Source organism: Aotus nancymaae, unplaced genomic scaffold (genome assembly GCF_030222135.1).
Source record: "Aotus nancymaae isolate 86718 unplaced genomic scaffold, 86718_ANA_hifiasm-v0.15.2.pri h1tg000043l, whole genome shotgun sequence".
In the NCBI taxonomy this organism is placed as follows: domain Eukaryota; kingdom Metazoa; phylum Chordata; class Mammalia; order Primates; family Aotidae; genus Aotus; species Aotus nancymaae.
Window position 1 is genome coordinate 14048959 of NW_026988457.1, and position 18130 is coordinate 14067088.

Here is an 18130-nt window from a genome sequence, read left to right on the forward strand (position 1 = left end):
AGCCTAAATCTTCACATGAGTTTTAAATGTGTTGAAAATTTAGGGATTACCAGATCACATATTTTAGAAAAATAACCCAACATGAAATTTTAAAAATTAAACACCCTTAATCAAATAACTCTATCTACTATTCCAAACGGCTTACAAAGAAGTTCAGTGGAAATGATCCCGTGAATTAATATCTACCCTTTCTGAAAGATAACCAACTGGAAAAAGAAATTAGGACTTCCCTGTTACCTTTCTTACCACATGAAAAATGCAAGTTGTTCATTTTAAAAATAAATATAAGCTTTTAATAAATATAAGCTTTTGAATACAAATATATTTTTATAATGTGGGTATTACATGGATCACCAGGTTTGGAATAAATTGAGAGTCAAAGTCAACAAGACAGAAATATAAATCCAAATTCATATTTCAAAAGGCACTTAGTGCTCACTTCAGCAGCACATATACTAAAATCAGAATGATACAAAGAAGATTAGTATGACCCTTACTCAAGGATGGCACACAAATTCGTAAAGCATTCCTTTTATTTTTTTGGAAAAAAAAAAAAAAAAAAAGATACTTCTTCACAAAGAAAACACAGGAGTGTTAAAAATGTTTAAAATGATGAATACAAGAGCCTCTTGGCTACAGGAGAATTTTACTACAAAACTGGAAAGTTAGATAGAAAATTATTATAGTAGGTGTTACCTATTACCATTTATAGGTAATGTACACGAGCACAAACAGCTCTTTAAAAATTCCCTGGTAAAATTATACTATAGAATTATGTCTGCTAATTATAGTCTTTGTTTTAAAATTTAACTATAAGTTATTTAAAATTTTTAATTTATATTTTAATATAAGAAATTTGAATATAAAAGACAACAAAAATGGCTAACTGCACTACAGTGCAATAAGGAAACTAAATCATTCTCCATCCTCAATCTTTTAATCTGGAACCACTCCTTGCCTGTTTTGATTTTTATGACGTTAAAAATGTTTTAGGAGTCCAAGTTGTTGTCTTACAAAATATCACAGATTCTAGATCAGTCTGATAGCTAACGATAAACGTTGTTAGTAACAGTACTACATTGGTAATGCTGAAGTACTCTTAGTACACCTATTGTAGTACTCTTGCCCTGTAGAGGTAAACGTCTCATTGAATCACATCAGCATTCACATCACATAAGCTCCTCTCCCACTATTGATAATTCTGTTGTATAAGTTGGTTAATGGAGCTAATGCCAGATCTCATCGTTGTAAAGGTACATTAATTTTTCCCATTTGTAATCAGAAGTAATCTATGAAGTGAACCCTTGGCATTATGTAAACAAAATGGGTTCCTTTAAAATTTGTTTAGGTGCTTTGTCTGTGAAGGATCACTTTTTAATTATGGGAAATCTGAATTTCTCAGACATTCCCACTAGATGATGCTAAATTTGAAGACCATCATTTAAGGTAGTGTCTGCCAAATCTCTCCATTTTAAGTGCATTTTCTTCTGTTGTAATTAATACATAACACAAGAGGCCATATGAATATCCTATTCCTCAAAAAACTTCTCACTCATTGGTTTTTTTTTACAACTACAGTCTTTTAATTATAAAGTTATAGTATGTTCACGCTAAAGCTTCAAATTTAAAGAACTATGAAAATCTCTTCCTTATCCTACTCCAGACTCCAATTCATACTTCTGTAACATACTTTATGTACACTCTGCTAACTGCTCCTTGTACATCCTCCTGGAAGTTTTCAATGTATAAACAAACATATATGCATTTCTGGTCTTCTTTCTAACACAAATGGGATCACAGTACATATTTTGCCTTGTAACTTTATTTTTTTTCACTTAATATACCCTGCACGTCTTTCCTATCAGTAGGTACATATTCATCACGTTCTTTTTAATAACTAAAGAGTATTCTACTTATCATTATTTCATTAGTCTCTTTAACTATACATCACTCTTTTCATTCTGTTTTATACAGTTTCAAACAATGTTATGATAAACATCCTTGTACATACAACTTGTCATGTTTTATGTGAATACGCTAGAGTAAAAGTGCTAGAAACATAACTGCTGGGTCCAAATGCATGTCTAAGTTCTTTTCTTTTGATAAATACTGCCAAACGTTCTTTTTAAATTGCATTAATTTCTGCTGCCATCAATAGCAATGCTGTTTCCTCCTCTCTTCTTCCTCATCAACACTGGACATTCGCAAATTCTTTAATTTTTGCCAATCTGAGAGGTAAAAGAAAAATAACAGCTCATGGTTTTTAAATTTTTATTTATGTAAATAAGAAAGTCTAGTATCTTTTCATGAAATTATTGAATATTTGAAATATTTTCTCTATGAATTGCTTGTTTATAATCTCTATCTTTTTTCTATCAAATATTCCTAAGAACAATCTTTTAAACAATGTATTTGAAGAAATATGAAACAAGTTTCATTATAACATTCATAAAACATTATGTTAGTTGGTAATCGGTACCTAAAACGCTCTCCCATCAGAGAAAAATCTGTAGTTTCTGGAAGTGTATATTTACTTTCATTACCTTTAATATCCCTTTAACCAAGTGACCTATAGATTGAAAATACTTTAATAAATATGCTAGACAATTTCCTATATCAAATCTCCTTAATTTATTTTTTAAGAAATAAAATTTCTATAGGCAGGTAGTAGGAAACAATTTTTTTTTTCTTTTTTTTTGAGACGGAGTTTCGCTCTTGTTACCCAGGCTGGAGTGCAATGGCATGATCTCAGCTCACCGCAACCTCCGCCTCTTGGGTTCAGGCAATTCTCCTGCCTCAGCCTCCTGAGTAGCTGGGATTACAGGCACATGCCACCGTGCCCAGCTAATTTTTGTATTTTTAGTAGAGACGGGGTTTCACCATGTTGACGGGGATGGTCTCAATCTCGTGACCTCGTGATCCACCCACCTCGGCCTCCCAAAGGGAAACAATTTAAAATTACAAAATCAGCATATTGATCTTTAACTAACATTTTAGAACCATTAGTTTCATCTAGGATTTCTCATTTAGTACTAAACCAAGAAGACATTTCCAATAACAGTGAAACCAAAAATCTAAATTAAATCTGTCTAGAGAGAGCACAGTACATCTGTCTTTTACTATTATATGAGATACTCTCTTTCTACTTTAAAAATCAATCTTCTATAAGTGTGGCATTATTTCTGAAGCCTCTGTTCTGTTCCATTGGTTTATATATCTGTTTCAGTGCCAGTACTATGCTATTTTACTTACTGCAGCCTTGTAGTATAATTTGAAGTCAGGTAGCGTGATGCTTCCAGCTTTGTTCTCTTTGCTTAGGATTGCCTTGGCTATATGGGCTCTTTTTTGGTTCCATATGAAATTTAAAGTAGTTTTTTCTAATTCTTTGAAGAAAGTCAATGGTAGCTTGATGGGGATAGCACTGAATACATAAATTACTTAGGGCAGTATGGCCATTTTCATGATATTGATTCTTCCTAACCATGAGCATGGAATGTTTTTCCATTTGTTTGTGTTCTCTCTTACTTCCCTGAACAGTGGTTTGTTCTTGTTGAAGAGGTCCTTCAACTCCTTTGTAAGTTGTATTCCTAGGTATTTTATTCTCTTTGCAGTAATTGTGAATGGGAGTTCACTCATGATTTGGCTCTCTGTTTGTCTATTATTGGTGTATAGGAATGCTTGTGATTTTTACACATGATTTTGTATCCTGAGACTTTGCTGAAGTTGCTTTTCAGCTTCAGGAGATTTTGGTCTGAGACAATAGGGTCTTCTGCAAACAGAGACAATTTCACTTCCTCTCTTCCTATTTGAATACCCTTTATTTCTTTCTCTTGTCTGATTGCCCTAGCCAGAACTTCTAATGCTATGTTGAATAGGAATGGTAAGAGAGGGCATCCTTGTCTTGTGCTGTTTTCAAAGGGAATGCTTCCAGCTTTTGCCCATTCAGTATGATACTGGCTGTGGGTTTGTCATAAATAGCTCTTATTATTTTGAGATATGTTCCATCAACTCTCAATAAACTAGGTAGTTCTGCACAGCAAAAGTAACTATCCTCAGAGTCAACAGACAATCTACAGAATGGGAGAAAATTTTTGCAATCTATCCATCTGACAAAGGGCTAATATCCAGAATCTACAAAGAACTTAAACAAATTTACAAAAACAAAAAAACAACCAAACAACATTAACAAAAAGGGGGCAAAAGATATGAACAGACACTTCTCAAAAGAAGAAATTTATGTGGCCAACAAACATGAAAAAAAGCTTATCATCATTGGTCACTAGAGAAATGCAAATCAAAACTGTAATGAGATAACTCTCACGCCAATTAGAATGGCAATCATTGAAAAGTCAGGAAACAACAGATGCTAGAGAGGATGTGGAGAAATAGGAACGCTTTTACACTGTTGGTGGGAGCATAAATTAGTTCAACCACTGTAGAAGACAGTGTGGCAATTCCTCAAGGATCTAGAACCAGAAATACCATTTGACCTAGCAATCCCATTACTGGGTATATCCAAAGGATTATAAATCATTCTATTATAAAGACACATGCACACGTATGTTTATTGCGGCACTATTCACAATAGCAAAGACTTGGAACCAACCCAAATTCCCATCAATGATAGACCGGATAAAGAAAATGTGGCACATATACACCACAGAATATTATGCAGCCATAAAAAGGATGAGTTCATGTCCTTTGCAGTGACGTAGATGAAGCTGGAAACCATCATTCTCAACAAACTAACACAGGAACAGAAAACCAAACACCGCATGTTCTCACTCATAAGTGGGAGTGGAACAATGAGAACACATGGACACAGGGAGGGGAACATCACACACCAGGGCCTGTCGGGGGTTAGGGAGCTAGGGGAGGGATAACATTAGGAGAAATACCTAATGTAGATGATGGGTTGATGGGTGCAGCAAATCACCATGGCACATGTATACCTATATAACAAACCTTCGTGTTCTGCACATGTATCTCAGAACTTAAAGTATAATTCTTTTAAAAAAAATTAATCTTGCATAGACCTGGAGTACACGGTCACGGGCTAGAGTGTAACAGAACTTGCCTGATCAATGTAAAAAGCTGTGCCCTCACGGATCTCTCGCCGCTGTTTGAGATCAGTTTCAGTGGTGTCCCTTGACAGGGCAATGTATTCGACCTCCCGTTTAGTCAGCTCCTGTAGAGCAGAGAATGAAATTATTCCAAAAATAAAATCAAATTCCCAGCATATGATTTGGAACAAGTTATCTGACAATGTCACTACCCTCAAGAAGAGCATTTTAAAACATAATTCTGGATTGAAACTTGTTGAGTCTCAGCTTTGAGAAAAATGAAATAAATTGAATGTTAATCAAATATCTACATATCTTCTCAGAGCCCTTCTTCTGTGGTACTCAATCCTATTATTTAAGTAATAATAATGAAAATTCAATTTTACACACCTTAATTTTTCCAGTAGAATTATTTCCAAATATAATGACTAATAATTTGACAGTATTACTACTTTGTTTTCCCACAAACTATAGCCATTTCTGTAAGTAATGTTCATCTTTTTTAAAAGGGTGATTTAGATTAATTTTTTCCATTGATCAATGTTTGCCAAGTGTATACAGTATGTTAAGTACTTTACCAAATGTGAAAACAAAGTAAAAATACCAATAATCAGCCAGGTGCAGTAGCTCACACCTGTAATCCCAGCACTTTGGGAGGCCAAGGTGGGCAGATCACCTGAGGTTGGGAGTTCAAGACCAGCCTGGCCAACATGGTAAAACCCCATCTCTACTAAAACTACAAAAATTAGCTGGGCATGGTGGCACGTACCTGTAAGTCCCAACTACTTGGGAGGCTGAGGCAGGAGAATTGCTTGAACCCAGGAGGTGGAGGCTGCAGTGAGCAGAGATCATGCCATTGCACTCCAGCCTGGACAACAAAGCAAGACTCCATCTCAGAAAAAATTAAAAAAAAAAACACCAATAATTAGGTGAACAGAAGATAAACACTTGCATAGTTATAGGAGAAGTAAAAGGAGGATTTAAAAAAGGAGGGGAAGGAGTTGAAGAAAGAGGAGGAGGAAAAGAAAGGAGGAGAAAGAGCAGGAGGAGGAGAAAAAAATTAATCAAAAAAATCATGAGATTTGAAGGGGAAATTATGCAGAATTCATCTGTTTCAAGATAATTTATCTATCCTTAAGTCTTTTGCCCTGTAATCATGTGCAAAAAGTTTTTAACATTATCTTTGGCTTTACCATGTCATTCTCCAATCAAATAAGGCACACAGTAAGTTTTTATTAAACATGGGGAACAAACTGATTTACTGACGTATAAAGGAAAAAGGGAATGAACATGACATTAATGGCAAAATGGGATACTGCCATACAAGGGAATCTTTTTCTCTATCCTATCTTCATATGTTATTGATAAAACATATTATTGTTGTAATCTAGATTTTCTTTACTGTGCTTGTTGCCATGTTGCCGTAATTTTATGTATGGATGGAAAGGAGGGGAAAAAAATTTTTTTTTTTTTTTAAGACAGATTCTCACTCTGTCACCCAGGCTGGAGTGCAGTGGTACGATCTCGGCTCACTGCAACCTCTGCTTCCCCGGTTCAAGCAATTCTGGTGCCTTAGCCTCCAGAGTGGCTGGGACTACAGGCATGTGCCACCACGCCTGGCTAATTTTTGTATTTTTTAGTACAGATGGGATTTCACCATGTTGGCCAGATGGATCTCGAACTCCTGACCTCAAGTGATCTGGCCACCTAGGCCTCCCAAAGTGCTGGGATCACAGACATGAGCCACCACGCCAGGCCTAAAAGGAGGAAAAATTTTTAAATACAGAAAACACAGAGTAGTGGTGAAGATGTGGTGATACCAAAGGATGTTTCCCTAAAAACAAATGAACTGGCTGAGAGAGCACAATTTTGGAGTAAAGTAGCAATTTCTGTTGTTGGTAGGTATCTACTTCTGGCTTCTGGAACACATCACTAGCATCTTCTTGTCTGCTTTACTGACTGGCTGGATATGATCTCCCTCACTTAAAAACCCTGTCATTCACAATAGGCTTCCATTGGTTGACAAAGTGATGTATGCCTCTTATTGTTAAATTGCACAGAGTTACACCCTGAACTGCTACATGATCATTATCCTCAGCTTCCTTGGCTCTTCATCAGCCATGACAAGCACCAGCGTCTCCTCAGGTGCTGATTCATGAAGAGGCATGAGTACATTCACAAACAGCATGAGGAGCAGCAGATGGAAGAGGCAGCAGTGGTCTAATTTTTTTAAAAAAACTACAAAAGTCCTTTTATATGAGTTAAGTATAAAGTAAACACAACTATGAAATTTTTCCTATTTAATTTCTCAGGGTTTACCATACTTTCTCCAAATTTTCTGCCTTTAAAGATCTCATCCACTCTGGCTATCACTCTGCATGGGCTTTTATTCTTAGTGGCAATAGTACTCACTGCAGAGCGTGCAAGGTAGGTTAGGCTAGTATTAAGTTTTCTTATGTGTATCCACAACCTATGGTTGCCTCAGCTTCATTCCACAATTTAAAGCTGAATGTGTTGTTCATTTCTTTTTACAAGATACAGGTTTCACACTTATAAACCTATGTTGCATTTTTGAACCAACAAGTCTTCTTATAATCTCTTAGCCTTTCTCATTCACATTCTCAACAAGCTTCAAAGCCTTGCCAGCAACAAAATCTCAGTGAGATACTGTGGTCTCTGAAATAAGAAAGGTACCAAGTACACATCTTAAAATTAAAACGGCTTGGCCAGAGGTGGTGACTCACACCTGTAATCTTACCACTTTGGGAGGCTGAGGCGGGTGGATTACCAGAGGTCAGGAGTTCAAGACCAGCCTGGCCAATATGGTGAAACCCTGTCTCTACTAAAAATACAAAAATTACCCAGGCCTTGTGCCACACGCCTGTCGTCCCAGCTACTCGGGAGGCTGAGGCAGGAGAGTCTCTTGAACCCAGGAGGAGGAAGTTGCAGTGAACCAAGATCAAGCCACTGCACTCCAGCCTGGGTGACAGAGCGAGACTCCATCTCAAAAAAAAAAGTAGGGAGCTCTGGATCTGTAATTCTCAATAGCTCAGTAGCTGACTCAGCATCTTACATAAGGCCCCTTTACCTTATATTAATAAAGTGAGGATGGCTCTACAGTGGCACATTTTACCTCACAAACTAATTCTAGGGATAAATAAAAGATATGAAAGCAATGTGCTAGTGCGAGTTAGGCTCTGATTTATTCATGTATTCATTATTTCTGCCCCACGATTTTTAAAGTATCAAAGAAAATTCACCACTGAAATAGAAGAGTGTACAAGGTAGATTTCAATAGCATAGAAATCAATCATTTCATAGCAAATAATACAAGGAAGCTTTAAATAAGGTTTTTCCTCTTCATCGTAAAAAAATAACTCCAGAACACAGCTTCATCTGATCGCATTCTTCCATGAATCATTAGGATAATGCCTACGACAAAATAGTGAAAAAAAACTTGCACATTTTCTTTTGTTTTTATTTGTTTTTTGTTTTTGTTTTTTAAGATGGAGTCTTACTCTGTCGCCCAGGCTGGAGTGCAGTGGCATGGTCTTGGCTTGCTGCAACTTCTGCCTCCCAACTTCAAGCAATTCTCTTGCTTCAGCCTCCCCAGTAGCTGGGATTACGGCACCCAGCACTATGCCCCGCTAATTTTTGCATTTTTAGTAGAGACAGGGTTTCACCATGTTGGCCAGGCTGGTCTCAAACTCCTGACCTCAGATGATCCACCCACCTCGGTCTTCCAAAGTGCTGAGATTACAGGCATGAGCCACTGTGCCTGGACAAGACTTGTAAATTTTCTTATTTGGGTTGAGATTTGAGCTTCAGTTCACTTAACAACAGTTCTCAAAGAACTGCAAACGTTTAAGAGGACAACATGTCAGAAAGGGGAAACATGATGGGATTTCAAGTCCAGCTCTATTATTTACCAGCTGGATAAAGCTTGAGTGAGTTATTTAACCTTTGTGAACTTGTTTTCTCATCTATTTAAAGAAAAAAAAAAGGAGAGTATGTAACACAGAAGAGATGCTCTCTACAAACCTGAGGCTTCCTTTAAAGACTGCATAACTTTCAAAAGTCAAGGGAATTGTTTGGCTTTTAAAAATGTGAGCCTGAGATAAGAGAATGTTCACTGAGCAGCATAATACTAAGTTTTGTTTTGTAATTTTAGAGTTGCTGATTCTATCTGCTACTCATTGCCTGAAATTATATTTCTTTTCTACTGAAAGTGGGGGACATTCCAGTTACAGTAAAAATTTGCTAAAGCTATAAAAGGTAAATGTACATTTGACTCCCAAATAATTTATACCAAACAGTTTATAAACAAGTCACCCTTTGATGTCAGCATTTGTTTCAAATAATGACTAATTCTGATATTTTTTATTAATTCTTAATCTTATTTTATTTCATAGCTTACAAAGTTAAGACCCTTAGAAATTGACAAGAATTAACTGCTCACCAAGTACTGCATAGCAATAGAGCGCCGAAGAGGCCCAGGAGGTCCTATTAGAAAGACATCTTGCCCCAACAGATCCTTCTGCATTATCCATCTTAGATGCTGAACTACAGATTGAGCCAGAGAGGCTGAAACTATAAAGAAAAAAGAGAAAATGAAATGCAAATTTAAGTATTACTTATAAATCTCCAAGTAATACAGATATATTTATATATATTATGTATATAAAATATATGTTTATATGTATTTATAAACATATGTATTATAAACTTAATCTTGTTTTAGCATTGACAACAATGGTCTTATTGTAAAACTATGTGAAAATTCACCAAGTGTCTATATGTTTGTCTGCCCAGATAAACATATATATATATTACCTATATACTTATATATAAGCCGCAAAGAATTACATATTCCATACTTGAAAGCTTACCATAACATTTGAATAATCACCTATAACTGTTCCTAAAGAAATAAAAGTGATTTTCAAGGATGATTTGAGAAACTGGTTTGATTACTTTCATCAAAATTTTATATTCCAATCTTTTTGTTCCAAAAGAGAGATACGACCAAATCATCCCAGAAGTGTTAATGATTATCAGTCTTAAAAAGTCTGAGAAAAGCATACTACAACTTAAGTTGGTAATGGGCTGTAAGATCTCCCAAACATCATGGTTAGAATATTTGATGTAGACTTTACTTTTTTAGAATTAACTATTTAAGTCTATTCTTCTATACCAAACTCTTTTGTGAACAGAAGACTACCCATGCAATGCCCTTCCAAGTCTACTATTAAATCACCCCACCAATATGCTCAACTTCTAACTAAGCATTTTCTAAAATGTTTAAATTAATATAATTAGTTTGTTTTTGCTCATATGTATATCACCCAATGACCCAGTGACTCCATTCCTGGGTATAAAAGAAAAACTCATAACCTTGTACATCAGGAGACATGTATAATACTCAGAGAATTGTTCAAACTAAAACTGGAGACAAGACAATGAATAAATACACCCAATGAAATATTATACAGTGACAAAAACAGAAAGAAAGACCCCCACTTCCAATGATATGCTTAACCCTTAAAGGTATAATATTGAGTGAAAAAATTAAGAATAAATCATGGATAATGTAATAGCATATTGATAAATCTCAGTAAACTAGCAAATGAATTCTTTAGAAATACATACATATGTGATAAAACAGTACTTGAAAAAGAAAAAAAAAAAGCAAAGGAATAGTAAGTTGATGATAATTGGATACTTAGGGGTAAGAAGTGGCCATGGAATCAAAGAGATTCTCATGTATAGCTTCAAGGATAATGGTAATATTCTACTTCTTACATTAGATGTGGGTTACAGTGTTTGTTTTATTATGTTGCATTTTATACAGACAGACACAGACATCTATATTATGTAACATCTTTTATATGTAGTAAATATTCCATACATGCTAAACTTTGTTTAATCACCCACTGAAGTCATGGATTAGTTGAAAGATCCAACTAAGAAAGCTTGCCTAGGACTAAATCTCTAGTGCTTCTCCCCTGACAGCACAATATTGTTAGGGTAGTCTCTCCTGTACTCCCCTGCCCCAAAGAAAACAAACATCTAATCACGGGAAAAGATAATTTTCTGATTTTCATTATCCTGGTAGGAAGATCAAGAACAAGGTTTTGGGCAAATTGTTTGGTTTATTATGTCACTGGAGCCACACTAAAAGCATATTATAACCTCCCCAAAATAAATGCTCATAATTCTGAAAACCAAGAGACTCATTACTCAAGTAAACTGTTTGGTTTTTCTCTTGTTTTTATGAATCCTCTAAGACATGCATGGGGGCACATCACCCCTAGCAGGGTAAAAGTTGGTTCCTGGAAGGGGGACTTGAAAAAAATGTTTAGATGTTACAATAGTTTGTGGTCCTCTAAAAGGACAAAGTACATAAAAAAATACATAACATATCTATGGTATTCAAATTTCATGGAGTTAGAAAGGAATAATTACAGAGAGAAAATATCCACAGGCAAGTAATAAAGAAAAATAGATTGAAAAATACTGCTCTAAGACCCACACTTTCAAGCTATCTATTAGGTAGTTTCACGATGCTAGCATTCAACTGGCCTGAGTCTAGAGAGTTAATCTTATTTACAACTATCACATGCCCTTTTACCTATTTTCTTTTCTACTTTAGGCTCAAATCCATTTTTATAATATACAGTCTACTCTTTCTTGCTTCAAGACAATTCAGCCTTCTTGCTGCTTAAGGATGAAACAAAATGAGTTAAGACATCTTAACTTCTTTTTTTTTTTAAGGTGTGCACTTTATTCAACTGGTCTCAAGTCAATATACAGGTAAGCCCTGGCTGCCTCCACCCACTACCAGGGAGACCAAAAGCCATCATACATCTCAAGTTGAGGGACAAAAAAGGGGTAGCCACAGATGCTAAAATCTTTCAAAATAAAACAAAATAAAAAAAGCATTAAGGTGAAATTTTTAAAAACTTTCATTACATAATTTACAGCAAAAGCAATGCTATTACCTTGCTAGTCCATCTACACAGGGATCCTAGTCCATCCCCTGTGTGGATGGACTCAGGAGAGGACTGGGCCATTCTCCTTAGAGAGAAGTGGGGTGGCTTTTGGGAGGGCAAGGAACCTCCTGTAACAATGCATCTCACGATATTTGGAATGACTTTAAAAAAAAGAACAATATACAATCAAGTCCTCGGCCACACTGTAGAACTTTGGGGGATGTTCACTCCAACCGACTGCTGTCCCCTTCACTGTTCCAGTTTTTAAATCCTGAGTCAAGCTAAAAACAAAAAACCAAAACCAAACAAACAAACAAACAAACAAACAAAGCCATGCCAATCTCATCTTGTTTTCTGCGCAAGTTAGGTTTTGTCAAGAAAGGGTGTCAAAGGACTTATATCCAAAATCTACAAAGAACTAAAACAGATTTACAAGAAAAAAACAAACCCATTCAAAAGTGGGCAAGGATATGAACAGCACTTTTCAAAAGAAGACATATATGAGGCCAACAAACATATGAAAAAATGCTCATCATCACTGGTCATTAGAGAATGCAAATCAAAACCACATTGAGATACCATCTAATGCTAGTTAGAATGGCGATCATTAAAAATTCTGGAGACAACAGATGCTGGAGAGGATGTGGAGAAATAGGAACGTTTTTACACTGTAAGTGGGAGTGTAAATTAGTTCAACAATTGTGAAAGACAGTGTGGCGATTCCTCAAGGACCTAGAAATAGAAATTCCATTTGACCCAGCAATCCCATTACTGGGTATATATCCAAAGGATTATAAATCATTCTATTATAAAGACACATGCACACCTATGTTCATTGCGGCACTGTTTACAATAGCAAAGACTTGGAACCAACCCAAATGCCCACCGATGATAGACTGGACAGAGAAAATGTGGCACATATATACCATGGAGTACTATGCAGCCATAAAAAACGATGAGTTCGTGCCCTTTGTAGGGACATGGATGAACCTGGAAACCATCATTCTCAGCAAACTGACACAAGAACAGAAAATCAGACACTGCATGTTCTCACTCATAAGCGGGTGTTGAACGATGAGAACATATGGACACAGGGAGGGGAGCATCACACACTGGGGTCTGTGGGGGGGGACTAGGGGAGGGACAATGTGGGGTAGGGAGTTGGGGAGGGATAACATGAGGAGAAACGCCAGATATAGGTGACGGGGATGGAGGCAGCAAACCACATTGCCATGTATGTACCTATGCAACAATCCTGCATGTTCTTTACATGTACCCCAGAACCTAAAATGCAATAAAATATATACATATATATATATATACACACACACACACACACATATATGAAAGAAAGAAAGGGTGTAACACAACTAAAGTCACAGTCCACCTAAAAGCATTTGTGGTGGACTATGGAGGTGCTGGACTCATCGTACTCCTGCTTGCTGATCCACATCTGCTGGAAGGTGGACAGCAAGGCCAGGATGGAGCCACTGATCCACACGGGGTACTTGCACTCGGGAGGAGCAATGATCTTGATCTTCATCGTGCTAGGTGCCTGGGCAGTGATCTCCTTCTGCATCCTGTCCGCGATGCCAGGGTACATGGTGGTAACGCCAGAAAGCACTGTGTTGGCGTACAGGTCATTGTGGATGTCCATGTCACATTTCATGATGGAGTTGAAGGTAGTTTCATGGATGCCACAAGATTCCATGCCCAGGAAAGAAGGGTGGAAGAGCACCTCAGGGCAGCAGAACCGCTCGTTGCTGATGGTGATAACCTGGCCATCAGGCAGCTCATAGCTCTTCTCCAGGCAGGAGCTGGAGGCAGCCATGGCCATCTCCTGCTCGAAGTCCAGGATGACATAGCACAGCTTCTCCTTGATGTCACGTATGATTTCCCACTCAGTCACGGTGGTGAAACTGTGGTCGCGCTCAGTGAGGATCTTCATGAGGTAGTCAGTCAGGTCCTGGCCAGCCAGGTCCAGACGCAGGATGGTGTGGGGGAGGACATACCCCTTATAGATGGGCACAGTGTGGGTGACCCCATCACTGGAGTACATCACGATGCCAATGGTACGGCCAGAGGTGTACAAGGAAAGCAAGGCCTGGATGGCCACATACATGGCTGGGGTATTGAAGGTCTCAAACATGATCTGGGTCATCTTCTCACGGTTGGCCTTGGGGTTCAGGGGCGCCTCAGTAAGCAGTACGGGGTGCTCCTCAGGAGCCACATGCAGCTAGTTGTAGAAAGTGTGGTGCCAGATCTTCTTCATGTCGTCCCAGTTGGTGACAATGCCATGCTCGATGGGGTACTTCGGGGTCAGGAAGTCTCTCTTGCTCTGGGCCTCGTAATCCACATAGGAGTCCTTCTGACCCAGGCCCACCATCACGCCCTGGTGCCTGGGGCACCCCACACTGGAGGGGAAGACTGCCTGGGGAGCATCGTCACCCACGAAGCTGGCCTTGCACATGCCAGAGCCGTTGTCCACAACAAGTGCAGCGATATCATCATCCATGGCGAGCTGGCAGTGGGTGTGGACGGGTAGCGGAGCAGCAAGGGCGAAGCTCTGTGCTTGCGGGGAGGACCCGGTCTTGGCGGTCACCTTAACTTCTTTATTAGTAAAACTACACAATGTTCCCTATGCTGCAAATCTATTACCTCTTCCTACTCTGATATCAAACATATAATTACAAACTTAAACACTTTGGGTTTTTTTCTTTACCTTTTCATAAGTCTCTGCTTAATTTGGCCACAAGCACTCGCTATAGTACTCTTACAGTTTTGTGTCACTTTGTATTCAGCTTTGGCAATGTGCCTGACCTTCCATTACCTGGACTTGATAATTTAAAATCCAAAATTTGTAAAGTTCCATAAGGTAAAGCCAAGTTGGTTTCTTCAGCTTCCTCCCACCTTTTATTATTTATAACAATTGGTAACTATTTATAATTATGGAGTCTCAATTTAGTTCTATACTTCCAGTTCGTTTTGAATGTTTTGACCTTGGAATCATATTCCTTTTCAAGATTTTTTTAAAATCTAAGGTAGTAGCTCCTAATCAAATGTGAGACCTGCCCCTCATAAATTGTCTGTATAATAAAGTGCTGATGTTTAGGAATAACTTATCGTTTCATTTTTTTAAGCAAACTTGAGCAGAATTGAAGTTATAGACATAACAAAAGAGTCACTTGTATACCAGTGTATTTTCTTAAGTAGGAGAGCAAACCATGGAGTTATTTAAAACTAGAGCCCTGGGAATTATGCATAATCCTGTTTATGCTCATGGGAGTGTCCTCCACTTCCGCATAAAGCACATGTACTGAGAACACTGCCTCAAGGCACATCTGATTATTCTCAGAAATCCCTTCCTTTATTCTTACCACTCAACAGTGGTTCCCAAATGGTGACCATACTGCTACCATTCTAGGCCTGCCAGAAGGCATTTGGAAAATGTCTGTGAGTACTTTGGGCTGTTGCAAAGATCTGGAGGATAACAAATAATTTGGTACACTATTGATATTTAGTGATGGTAAATACAATGTCCAAGAGAGTCTCATCCTATCCAGTATGTCAATGGCACCATAGTTGAGAAATACTGTGTAGACATTATTTTCACTCAAGTCCTCTGTTGCCTGCACACCACTAATGAGTTAGTCACAATTAAGCCCAGAGAGTTTCTCTCTTATTTCCTTTACCGTCTGAAAGATAAAACTCTAAGGGAGGAAATCAGTAGAGAATAAGTTCTAGCTTTAGATTAAGCCTGCAGGAGTTGTCAGGATCTCTAAGGCTCTCATCATCACATTCCAGTTTTACATAAGTTTCTTAATATATATAAGCTACTGCTGAATCCTATGGCTGGCCTTGTAGTCTATGGTATACCTTCACAAAGAGCCTATCTTTTCCCTGCTTTTATTCTCCCCCAATAACAATACTACTAATGGTTATAATTTACTGCACTCCTACCAGGTACCAGGTAAACATACAAATGATTTTTCATATAGGATCTCATAACAATTCTAGAAGGCAGCAGACCCTATTGTGTAAGGGCATAGATCCAAGACAGACTATTTACTAGCTATGTAACCTTAATCAAGTTGTTTAACCTCTGTTCAGTTTCCTCATCTGTAGAGTAGATATAATTGTACGTACTTATAAAGTTGTTATGAGGATTATATTAAGCACTCAGAACAGTATCTAATAATAGTAAATGCTGTGTTTGTTAAATATTCATTATTCCCATTTAATAGTAAGAAAATCAAAACTGGAAATGTAGTGTCATTTGTCTATAACACCTAAGTTGTTTAAGTCCAAAATTTGTATTTGAGTCATTAAGTTCTACAGCCCCTCCAAAAGCTTTTCAACAGGTGTCCAGCTTCTGGTGCAAGATTTTATTTCCCTACAAGTGTGGACCTCTCAGGGCTACATCAAATTTAGTGGACTTGCTGTTCCAGCCATTAGTTCTGCTTCTTTTTGGTATTATCAATGATATGTTTTATTCCTTTTATTAAAATTCCTATTCATTTTGTAATTAATATTATTTTATCAGAGGATCTACTTCTCAAAGAAAATCCAACTTTCACTTATTCATGTTTTAGTATAGTGTGTTTTGTCAAAAAAGCATATCTATATTTAATTTGTCAAGAAATTGCATTAAAATACTGAAAGCAAGCATCATGTAGTGCTATGTGGTATCTGTGGTATATTTTACATTAACGCTTGAAACTAGCTGTATTTTTAAAATAGCCTCAAGAAAACATGAGTCATACTTAAAAGCATGCCAGAAATAGAAACAAGATTTAAGACTGTACATTGCAAAACAAAGTGCCAAACTGCCATGCTTAACCTAATATAAACACAGCACAGTACACAAGAGAAATCCCCAACTTCAGTGTTTTCAGGCACAAGATGCTACCTTCTAGGAGTCCACATAATAATAAACCAACGCCAAACTAATCCCCAAGAGCTTGATTCTATATTCTAAGATTCCTTTTCTATGTAAAAATATGACATGTAATTCATATTTTGCTAAATCCCTGATTCAGTTCCTAACCAATATTTGTTTTCAAAAAAATATATACTATATTTTGCCCAGCCATATTCAAAGGCTTTAAAGTAATTTTATCATAGTTACCTAAATTATAATTTTCTCCCTTCATGAACTCAAAATTTCATATATATAAAAGTTAAAATTCCAGAAAATTAAGCATAGGTCACATTCTATTATAATAAATCCTTCAAAACTGGTGATGTTTTCTTAGTATCCCAAAAGGCAACATAATAAAATGGAGAAAAAAAAAAAGCCTTTGAAGCCAGACAGATCTACTGTGAGTTTTCATCCTGTCTTTTATCCATGTCCTTAGACACACATTTTGACTCTTTCAGGTCTAAGTTGCCTTATTTTCAAAAGAGAGGTAATAATACTTATTGAGTATGGTTTGTGAGGATTATAGGTAAAGCACCACCCCAAGTCCCTCAGCCAATGAGAACCAGGTTCAGGAGAATTATTCAAGTCTCATCCTTACCTGCAAACTCCTATCTCTGTTGTATACCCTGGACAGCAGGCTGTGTAGTGTGGACTTGGTAGATATGAATAGGCTCCTGAGTTTACACTCAAATTACCTGCTAGGCCTACAGTCAAATCTGAAGAAATAAGAGAGAAAGAACCCAGTACTTACCACATCCTCACTAGGAAAGCCTGTGTTAGAGTACTTTACCTTGACATTTCATTACCATTTCATTTCATCGCCCCACAAAATAGCTCAGAAAGAATCTGAACTTAGGCCCGTAACACTCCCCTGAATTTGATTTTTCTACCACATCACAACACGAGATTTCAAAAGAAGTGTGACTAACCTCCTCACTGCAATGTGCTCATCTGCTAAACTTTCCTCTATTTATCATATAACATTCTATAGTTAGATACAATGAACATGAAGGATGAAAATATTTAGCACCAAAGTCCTCATTATTTACAACACAGACAAAAACTCAACTAAAAAATTAATTTATTCACACAGCTGTATTTATTAAGAATCTACTATATGCTCAGCACCAAAAACACAAAGATGAATAAAATAA

The 18130-nt window shown here is 37.2% G+C and overlaps 1 protein-coding gene, 1 non-coding gene and 1 pseudogene across 2 annotated transcripts in view; 1 reads left to right on the forward strand and 2 right to left on the reverse strand.

Annotated features, from left to right (window-relative positions):
• VWA8 (von Willebrand factor A domain containing 8) overlaps positions 1–18130 on the reverse strand; it is a 421567-nt gene that overhangs the window by 366087 nt on the left and 37350 nt on the right. Inside the window, exons 3-4 of the mRNA XM_012476777.2 lie at positions 9523–9653; positions 5078–5188 (exon numbers count right to left, since the gene is read on the reverse strand). Coding sequence (XP_012332200.2) covers positions 5078–5188; positions 9523–9653 — 242 coding nt within the window. The remainder of the gene's footprint in view (positions 1–5077; positions 5189–9522; positions 9654–18130) is intronic.
• Positions 432–538, forward strand: LOC135268824 (U6 spliceosomal RNA). The gene has a single exon (XR_010337160.1). It is a non-coding gene; the product is annotated as a U6 spliceosomal RNA (small nuclear RNA).
• Positions 13443–14573, reverse strand: LOC105734075 (actin, cytoplasmic 1-like; annotated as a pseudogene).